Source organism: Ruditapes philippinarum, unplaced genomic scaffold (assembly GCF_026571515.1).
Source record: "Ruditapes philippinarum isolate M1 unplaced genomic scaffold, ASM2657151v2 ctg1650_1_1_1_1, whole genome shotgun sequence".
Lineage (NCBI taxonomy): Eukaryota > Metazoa > Mollusca > Bivalvia > Venerida > Veneridae > Ruditapes > Ruditapes philippinarum.
In genome coordinates this window covers 318516-329413 of record NW_026852389.1, presented here as the reverse complement: position 1 = coordinate 329413, position 10898 = coordinate 318516, and the positions used below count along the sequence as shown (strand labels likewise).

Genomic DNA, 10898 nt, shown 5'->3' with positions numbered 1-10898 from the left:
CGTGTGTTCAGACAGCCTATGCATGCGTTTAAATGTGTGATAAAATGCTTATCGTTACTGTTTTAATTACCGTAGTGGTATTTGAAAGTGAACAGTAAGAACCACTTTCATTTGAGAATTTCCATCACCCAGTGATGTGTGATAATCTCACTCGAGAAATATTTACTATAAGCTGGCTTAGTTATTGCTCTTTCGTATTGTCTCGCCTTATGTAGCTTCATTGTATACGTCAACGCGAAATCCAAATGATAAGCCGTGAAAAATGTTATTTAACATGTTATATTTATCATTGTAAAATGTAAAATATCAGAATAATGAAGGAAAAACATGAAATAGGTACGTTATAAATCTTATAATTAGGACTGGTCACGTATAGAAATTTTGTCATATAATTGAGACCAGTTCATGAGTCGAAGTCCCGATGTGTCCCAGTTTTTACACAAGTCTCTTGAAATTCGACTTACCGAAGTTTTACTGTATTGGTAAATTTTTTGAATTCATTTTCAGAGATGTTGCCCCAGTGGATGCTGTTCTTCGTCCTAAAGGAATGGGCCTTGGTGCTGATAGAAAGCAGGCTCAGACTTTAAATAGTACTAAACAGGGAGGTAACTCAAAGAAAAATGAGGATTCAGGGGAGCTAACTATGAAGAAAGGTGCTCATTGTTTGATACAAAATGGACCACATAAAGATCTTTATGCAGTTGTAAGTACAAAAAAAATCAAAAGTTAAAAATGTTATTACACTGTTGGTTTTTTTCCCATCATGTATATATGTTAAGTAACCAAAATGGAATAATATTATTAGCTTTTTGGATTTTACAAATTAACTTGCGTTTTATAAATTCATAAATTCATAGAATGTATGTTATAATTTATACCTCATTAAAAGTCACTTATTGACCAATTTTCTGAACAACCTTTTGGTTAATGGTCTATGGTAGGAAATTTTCATAACAGTTTTCTCAGCAACTACTTATCACAGCTTCTTGATATTTGGCATACAGCATTTACATGTGGTCCCATACCGTGAGATTTGATTTCAGGTCTGTTACTCATCCACTTCCTGTTTACTAAGTTAAATTTCCGACATTAATGGTCAGTGGTAATTTTTTTTTAGAAACATCACAGCATCATGATATTTGGTACACAAATGCAACCTGGCCTTTTCTGTCTTTGACCCATTGATTAAATATTATAAAACTACTCTAATCTTCATATGAACTAGAAACTACAATTACATATGCTCAGTTATATCTTGGAATGAAAACAAAACACACATTGTATTTGTGTGTTATATTAAATGATGATTGAATGTTTGTAATTATATATAAACAGATAGAAGGACTAGATGAGGACAATGCCAGGTTAATGTTGAAGTTAACAGTGAGTGGTAAACTTGTTACTGTTAGTCAATACAATACAAAACTTGTTACCCAGGAAGAATACAACAAATACTCCAAATATATCAGTAAGTAAAAAAAAAAACTGTTTAAATTTATTAAATTTAAATGGTACAGTAAGGCATTTGTAAAAATACAAACACCTCAATGCAGTCTGACCCCGGTTATTAGACAACCCTTTAAATCGAATACCCGGCATTATCCGAAGAAGATCTGCGGTCCTAATTTTATCTCTATATAATTCAATATAAATACATACGAAGGTATTATTCGAAATGAATTATCCCAATACCTCCTATTTTTCGAAGTAAAAATTTGGTCCCAAATATACAATTATGACAATTTTACACCTATTATTCGAAGTCAGACTAACTGTCGCTGATACTGATATCCGTGAATTTACACAGAAGTATTACTATAAATTCTGATAATAATGTTGTTTAACATTTATACACAGACAAAGGTGCTGCAGATAGGTATAAAGAAAAAGAAGAAATTAGAAAGGAAAAGAAACATAGAGACTCGGATAGAGAGAATGAATCACACAGAGAAAACAAACATAGAAAAGAAGAAGACAGATTATCAGCAGATGATGATGTATATAAAGGTCAGCATGATAGAAAGAAGGATAAAAATAGAGATAAAGACAGATCAAACAAGAAAAGAAAACATGATGATCTCAGGTATATATTTGTATTAGAAATAATTATTTTGTCATAAAAATGATAATGTATATTTTTGAAATAAAAAGTTCACTTTCAGCTGACATATTGACCAGCTTATACAATCATGACAGATAATGATAGCATACAGGTCCAGGAAACTTGACCAATACTGTAACCTGATTATTTTTAACATTTTTATACCAGAATATTTAAGACATGGAAAGTGCAGACCCAAATATGAATTAAGACATGTTAATGACTGTAATTCAGCGGATTAATGATAAAGTTAGGACAGTGATAAAGTCAGGACAACATATCTAATTGTCTAGTAGATTGATGTTGCTTACTATATGTATGATTACTTTCAACAAAAAGTTCAGTTAAAATTTCTTCATAGTTTAGTAAAGTTTGTCTCTGCCCTTTACATTCGTTGAATTATGTTTGTTCAAGAATTTATTTTTATGGTTATTTTTGCATGTGTAATGCTCAACTGTTATAATTTATTAACTGAAATAAAATAATTCATCTAGAGAAAAATCTTGTTATTGAATTTGATTGAAATAAGTGAATAAAGGCATTACTATCTTACTTACTTACTAATTTTGTGCAAGAAGTACAAGTTCTATATAAATGTTGTTTTGTTTTTCTTCAGATCACATGATAAATATACCTCATCTTCTTCATATACAAATGGAGGCAGTAAATCTCAATCTTCTATCTGGGTTCGTCCAAAGTTGCGGGTACGACTTGTTGATGAACAATACAAGAAAGGAAAATATTATAATAACAAGGTACTTTATAACTTTATAATTAATCATTAACAAGAAATTTATACATGATTCTATCTATATTTTAAAAAAGGGAGCATATGTATATTTTATTCTAGATAGGTTTGTACATGACCAGGTGATCAACATTTGTAGCTGACATTCACTTGCCTCTCATATTTGTTGGTTTGAATCTCAACTAGGGTGTGGAATTCTCTAAACTTGAAAAAAATACCAAACTAGCTTACTCATATTTGATAGTTTAACTCACGTGCGTGCTACTGTAAGATTATAATATTGATTGACAATTGTTATTTTAAGGTTGCTAATAGCTTCTAAATGATTTTTATCTAGAGGTAAGACCGATATTAACATACAGCAGGAAAAATAGTAGTTCCAAAATGACATTTTGTTGTTTTATCATTATAAATATTTATGCTATATTTTATTGTTTGTCAGGTGGTGATAGTTGATGTATCAGACAGGGATCATTGTATGTGTAAAACAGATGATGGGAAAATTTTAGAAGGTAAACTTTATACTGCCATGTCTCAATCTTTGTTTAATTTCTTATTAAAATTTATAGTTTGTTAGCAGTATTGTAATATTGATTCCTCATGTAGATAAGCTGTATGTCAGTAAACTATGTGTCAATATAAACATACATGACATTATAACATGACATTATAACATGACATTATATGAATATCACATCCTACTGAGGGTGACAAGTTCACCCAAAACAAATGATGTAATGCACCATCAATGGGATATGATATTTATATACCTAGTCAATATACAAGGTAGAGGTCTCAAACTAATAGCTTAAACCCGGCACCTATTGTGAACATGAGGACTGTTTCATAATGTCAGTAGATAGATAAGTAGTGTAAACATGTGACATAACAGATCTCCGATGTTACCATGTGACATAGATCTCCGATGTTTCCATGTGGCATTACAGATCTCTGATGTTACCATGTGACATTACAGATCCTTGATGTTACCATGTGACATTATAGAACTCCGATGTTACCATGTGACATAACAGATCCTTGATGTTACCATGTGACATTATAGAACTCCGATGTTACCATGTGACATTACAGATCCTTGATGTTACCATGTGACATTATAGAACTCCGATGTTACCATGTGACATTATAGAACTCCGATGTTACCATGTGACATTACAGATCTCAGATGTTACCATGTGACATTATAGATCTCAGATGTTACCATGTGACATTATAGAACTCCGATGTTACCATGTGACATTATAGATCTCAGATGTTACCATGTGACATTATAGAACTCTGATGTTACCATGTGACATTATAGATCTCCGATGTTACCATGTGACATTACATATCCCTGATGTTACCATGTGACATTATAGATCTCAGATGTACCATGTGACATTATAGATCTCCGATGTTACCATGTGACATAACAGAACTCCGATGTTACCATGTGACATTACAGATCTCTGATGTTACCATGTGACATTATAGAACTCTGATGTTACCATGTGACATTATAGAACTCTGATGTTACCATGTGACATTATAGATCTCCGATGTTACCATGTGACATTACATATCCCTGATGTTACCATGTGACATTATAGATCTCAGATGTTACCATGTGACATTATAGATCTCCGATGTTACCATGTGACATAACAGAACTCCGATGTTACCATGTGACATTACAGATCTCTGATGTTACCATGTGACATTATAGAACTCCGATGTTACCATGTGACATTATAGAACTCTGATGTTACCATGTGACATTATAGAACTCTGATGTTACCATGTGACATAACAGATCTCCGATGTTACCATGTGACATTATAGATCTCCGATGTTACCATGTGACATAACAGAACTCTGATGTTACCATGTGACATTATAGAACTCTGATGTTACCATGTGACATTATAGATCTCCGATGTTACCATGTGACATTATAGAACTCTGATGTTACCATGTGACATTATAGAACTCTGATGTTACCATGTGACATAACAGATCTCCGATGTTACCATGTGACATAACAGAACTCTGATGTTACCATCATTTATGATAAATTGATGGAAATTTTGGCAGACAAAAAATTCAGGTAATTGGGAAGTATTTTAGGAGCACAACAAGTTAAAATGGTAAAAAAAATACACAAAAAAAGCAAGTTCTGAATGCAAGTGGCATATTTTTAACATGTGATGTATCATTAAAAACTCACTTTTTTAAAATATCCTACTTTGAAATGTTAGATTTCTAAACTTAAAGTATTCAAAGTTAGATAATTTGTTGTATTGTGTTTATTTTCAGATGTATCACAGTCTATGTTAGAAACTATGGTGCCAAAATCTGATTCCTCTTATATATCTATTGTGTCAGGAAAACACAAAGGACAGGTATTTAAAATGATACATTAATATATGAAAAATTTACTCTTGAATAATTTTCTGCCAGAAACTTATGTTAAGTTGAATATTTTTATAACCATTCTTTTATAAGAGGTGCAACAACTCATGGAAGAATTATTGTATGCAGGTGCTTAACAGGTTTGTAAAATCAATGTGTTTGTTCTTTAACATTCACAGGGATAGTTTCTTTTTTACTTAACAGTATAACTTTCATTTGGTCCTAAGTTTAGAAATATTGTTGCTATAACAACAAATAGGACTTGAAATTTTCAAGAACTGGATGCTGTGATAATTAAAAATGTACTCTGAAGATTTTCATGTCACTTGAAATATTGAAACATCATGATATGGAGAGGATGCATGTTCTGAAATAATTATGGTTGTTATGGAAACAGATATCCTTAAAATATTGCAAGAAGTTAAAAAATATCAATTTTAAAGATACTACATGTTTTTAGACACAAAAGACCAGTTCACATTTCATGTCCCATTACTCTGACCTTTGATTGTACAAAATTATCCTACAATTTTTCACAGTAGAGTTTTAAAAGAAGTAACATTTCCTTGCATAATTTTGGAACCTATTGATGCATTTGATTATGAGACTTTTTACAAATTTTGTTAGTGCTATTGTTAGTTTATACAAACTGTTGCATAAGTTTGCCCCTTATACTGATATAATTTGGCTGGTTTTTTATTAGCTCACCAGAGCCTTCGGCTCAGGGTGAGCTATTAGTATCAAAGGGGGATACTACGTCCGTCGTCATGCGTCAACAATCGTCTTCTTCTCTGAAACTACTGAGCAGATTTACTTCAAATTTGGTCTGTAGCATCCTTGTGACTGTCACACTTGAATTTGCTCACGTCATTTCAATTGGCTCCTTTTAGGGGTCAACAGAGCTAAAAATAGAAAAACCTTTAAACATCTTCTACTACAGAACTAATTGATGGATGATCACCAAACTTTGTCTGTAGCATTCTTTGGTAGTCTTTTATCAAATTTGCTCATATTAATTTGATTGTCCCCTTTAAGGGGTCTCTAGGGCTAAAAATAGAAAAACCTTTAAACGTTTTCTTTTACAGACTAATTGATGAATGATCACCAAACTTTGTCTGTAGCATTCTTGGGTAGTCTTTTATCAAGTTTGCTCATATTAATTTGATTGGCCCCTTTTGGGGGCCGCTAAAGCTAAAAATAGAAATACCTTTTAACATCTATATCTAGAAAACTAATTAATGGATGATCACCAGACTTTGTCTGTATCATTCTTGGGTAGTCTTTATCAAATTTGCTCATATTAATTTGATTGGCCCCTTGTAGGGGTCTCTAGGGCTAAAAATAGAAAACCCTTTAAACGTCTATTTCTACAGAACTAATTGATGGATGATCACCAAACTTTGTAGCATTCTTGGGTAGTCATATATCAAGTTTGCTCATATTATTGTGATTGGCCCCTTTTAGGGGCAGCTAAAGGTAAAAATAGAAATACCTTTAAACATCTATTTCTACAGAAGTAATTGATGGATGATCACCAAACTTTGTCTGTAGCATTCTTGGGTAGTTTTTAGCTCACCTGTCACAAAGTGACAGGGTGAGCATTTGTGATCACTTTTCGTCCGTCGTCCATAAACTTTTACTTTAAATGACATCTCCTCATAAACCACCAAGTCAATTTCATCCAAACTTCACAGGAATGTTCCTTTGGTGGTCACCTTTGAAAATTGTTCAAAGAATTTAATTCCATGCAGAACTCTGGTTGCCATGGCAACCAAAAGAAAAAACTTTAAATATCTTCTTCTAAAAAACCCAAAGAGCTAGAGCTTAGATATTTGGCATGAAACATTTTCTAGTGAGTGTCTACCAAGTTTGTTCAAATAAAAGCCCTGGCGTCAATATTGGCCCCGCCCAAGGGGATCATTGATTTTCCCTATATGCATATAGTAAAAACTTAAAAATCTTCTTTTAAAGAACCCCAAGAGCTAGAGCTAAGATATTTAGCATAAAACATTTTCTAATGGACTGTCTACCAAGTTTGTTCAAATAAAAGCCCTGGGGTCAAAATTGGCCCCGCCCCAGGGGGTCATTGATTTTCCCTATATGCATATAGTAAAAACTTAAAAGACTTCTTTTAAAGAACCCAAAGAGCTAGAGCTAAGATATGTAGCATGAAACATGTTCTAATGGATGTCTACCAAGTTTGTTTAAATAAGAGCCCTGGGGTCAAAATTGGCCCCGCCCCGGGGGTCATTGATTTTCCTTATATACGTATAGCAAAAACTTAAAAAATCTTTTTTGAAAAGAAACCAAATAGCTAAGGGTTAGATACTAAGCATGAAACATCTTTTAGTGAGTTTGTTCAAATTTAAGCCCTGGAGTTTAAACTGGCCCGCTCCAGGGGCCTATATACAGGTGAGCGACTTCAGGGCCATTATGGCCCTCTTGTTTATCAAGTTTGCTCATGTTTATTTGATTGGCCCCTTTTAGGGGTCTCTAGGGCTAAATATAGAAAAACCTTTAAACGTGTTCTTCTATAGAACTAATTGATGAATGATCACCAAATTTTGTCTGTAGCATTCTTAGGTAGTCTTTTATCAAGTTTGATCATATTAATTTGACTGGCCCCTTTTAGGGGTCTCTAGGGCTAAAAAAAGAAAACCCTTTAAACGTCTTCTTCTACAGAACTAATTTATGGATGATCACCAAACTTTGTCTGTAGCATTCTTGGGTAGTGGATCTGACTGGAATAAAATACATAGTTGGGTTTTTGACATTACCAATGACTCTTACTTGCAATGGTTTCAGACAAGACTAACACATAGAATATTAGCTACTAATTATCTTCTTTTGAAAATGAATTTATCTGTTACAAGTATGTGTACTTTTTGTAAATCAGAACATGAAACATTGTTACACCTATTTTGGGAATGCTCACTTGTTAATATATTGATTACAGAAATTATTAAAATTGTTAGGAATCATGATGCTTTATTTGATATTGATAATTGTCAAACTTTTATATTAAGTTATACAAAAAAGAGCCAGTCAAAGTACAATATCCTATGTCTAGAGATAAAGAAATATGTTTATTTATGTAGGAGAAAAAATATTTTACCAAATATAGATGGATTAATTAGAAGTTTTAAATTAGCCTCTTCAATTATTGATGCATGTGCAACAAATACAAAAGATAACATAACGAATTGGACAATTGTTCAAAAAATCATTTAATTCTTTTTAGAGTAATGTAAATTTATAATTTATTAATATACAGCCATTGCTTTTTGTTAAAAGTTTGAGTATAAGAAACAACAACATAATGTTTTCTCTGTTCAATCTATGAGCTACCTTTCCTTTTTTTCTCTTCTTTTATTTCCCTTGTGATTTTGTTTGTATATTATTTTGTGTATGTACATTTGTATTGTGGAAATGTGAAGTTGTGATTAATACTCAATGACAATAATTGTTACTAAATCAACAAATATTTGATACATGTGTATATATAATATGATAAATAAAATCTTTGTAAGGTATGGAGGGGGATGCCCTCGACCCCCACATACCCATGACGAGGGAAATAAAAAAAAAAAAAAAAAAAAAAAAAAAAAAAATTTGTCTGTAGCATTCTTGGGTAGTCTTTTATCAAGTTTGCTCATATTAATTTGATTGGCCCCTTTTAGGGGCAGCTAAAGCTAAAAATAGAAATACCTTTAAACGTCTATTTCTACAGAACTAATTGATGGATGATCACCAAACTTTGTAGCATTCTTAGGTACGCTTTTATCAAATTTGCTCATATTAATTTGACTGGCCCCTTTTAGGGGCCACTAAAGCCAAAAATAGAAAAACCTTTGAACATCATTTCCTACTGAAATAATTGATAGATGATCACCAAACTTTGTAGCATTATTAGGTAGTCTTTTATCAAGTTTGCTCATATTAATTTGATTGGCTCAAATTTAATATCAGAAAATATTGACAATGGATAATTTCCAATACTGAAAAGCAGTTGTTTCTGGTGAGCGACTCAGGGCCATCATGGCCCTCTTGTTTAGAAAATATAGCAGGTTGTTCTCTATTATATTTCACTCATCTTTTTTTTTCTTTTTATAAATGTTCATTGGTATTTTAAAAGTCGATTTCAGTATTTGAACTTTGGTTTATTTAAGGGTGATAAGGTCTTTCGGTAGAGGACATTTATGGATTGACAATATTCTTACTTGTTGACTTTGTACTGTTTTATAATAATCTTATTATTTTTCTTTCTTTATTTTTTATCTTGTGTATTTTCAGCTAGGACATGTGTTAGAAAGGGACAAGAAAAAATGTCAAGCTTTAGTACAGTTATTGAGTGACCGGGACAAAGTTTTACAACTGGACTATGATTGTATATGTGAATATGTTGGTGACATAGATGAGGAGTTTGACTTTTAAAATATCATATTGATTATATAAGTGCTTCTGTTTGAAATGCAATGAAACAACATTAAAAATAAAATGATGGTCATTTATTCTTTATCTTCAATACATTGTATTTCTTTATGAAAAGTGACCAGTATACCATAATATAATAATTGATGACCAATATTAATTTTACATCTAATAAAAGATCACTGTGCTCACTATATATGTCAATATTATGTAACAAAACTTTCATTTACATTTACATGTATAGTTGTATTTTCTTTACAAATATCTTTTCAAACATAGAAACAAGAAAACATACTGATATGAAATTTCAAATTATGTTAAAAGTATACAATAAATTATTTGTATTATGTAATATATATTTATGTGTGTTTGTTGTTTTTGTGAAATCAAAAAAGCAATGATGCTGATATTTAGGCATGTGAACATTTGATAAGGTTTCAATTAAACTAGCAAGAGGAGAGCTTAATAACAATGTCCTGAATTCCTTCAATAATTTTTTTTTATCTAAAGACAATACAATGTTTTTAAAACTAAGCAGGATTGTTCCTAGCATGAAACTTTTTCAAAATTATTCAAAGAATTCCATCCATGCAGAACTCCAGTTGCCATGGCAAGCGAGAGAAGAAAATTTAAAAATCTACAAAATTACAAGCTTAGATATTGGGCATGTAACATTGCTAGTAGGTCTTATAAGTTTGCTCAAATGAGTATAAGTTTGCTCAAATGAGTATAAGTTTGCTCAAATTATACTCTTCCTCCCATGGTCTTCCTTTTATGTATAAAGTTAAAACTTAAAAAAAAATTCTCCCGAAACCAAAATGGGTAGGCCTTGGATAGTAGGCATGCAACTTTTTGAAGTGGATTTTATGTATAATTGAGTTTACTTATACTTGCCACCAGTAACGAGTCTCCCAGAAGAGTATAATTAGTCATTTTAGATTTTGGAGAATAGTGCAAAATACATTATACTTTGACATGAAAGGTCAAATTAGTTAATTTGTTACAAATAGACTTATAGTTGTTATTTATTTATGGATTTGATTTGTACATTCACAAAAGAACATGTATAATAAATCAGTTAAGTAACTCAAATATGACCTTTAAAATACCTTGATCATTAAAGTCAAATATTGAATTTAGTGGTTAGGCATGTCATTACTTTGTTATGTATTTACAGATTTGATTTATACTTTAACGAAAGAA

The 10898-nt window shown here is 31.6% G+C and overlaps 1 protein-coding gene across 1 annotated transcript; it reads left to right on the top strand.

Moving 5' to 3' along the window:
* The first annotated feature begins 491 nt into the window (after nucleotides 1–491).
* LOC132758815 (G-patch domain and KOW motifs-containing protein-like) lies at nucleotides 492–10055 on the top strand. Its single transcript, XM_060750522.1, has 7 exons — nucleotides 492–703; nucleotides 1336–1468; nucleotides 1858–2083; nucleotides 2718–2856; nucleotides 3292–3361; nucleotides 5169–5254; nucleotides 9558–10055. Exons 1-7 carry the CDS (start codon nucleotides 548–550, stop codon nucleotides 9696–9698), a joined length of 951 nt encoding a protein of 316 aa, XP_060606505.1. The 5' UTR covers nucleotides 492–547; the 3' UTR covers nucleotides 9699–10055.
* Nucleotides 10056–10898: the final 843 nt, after the last annotated feature.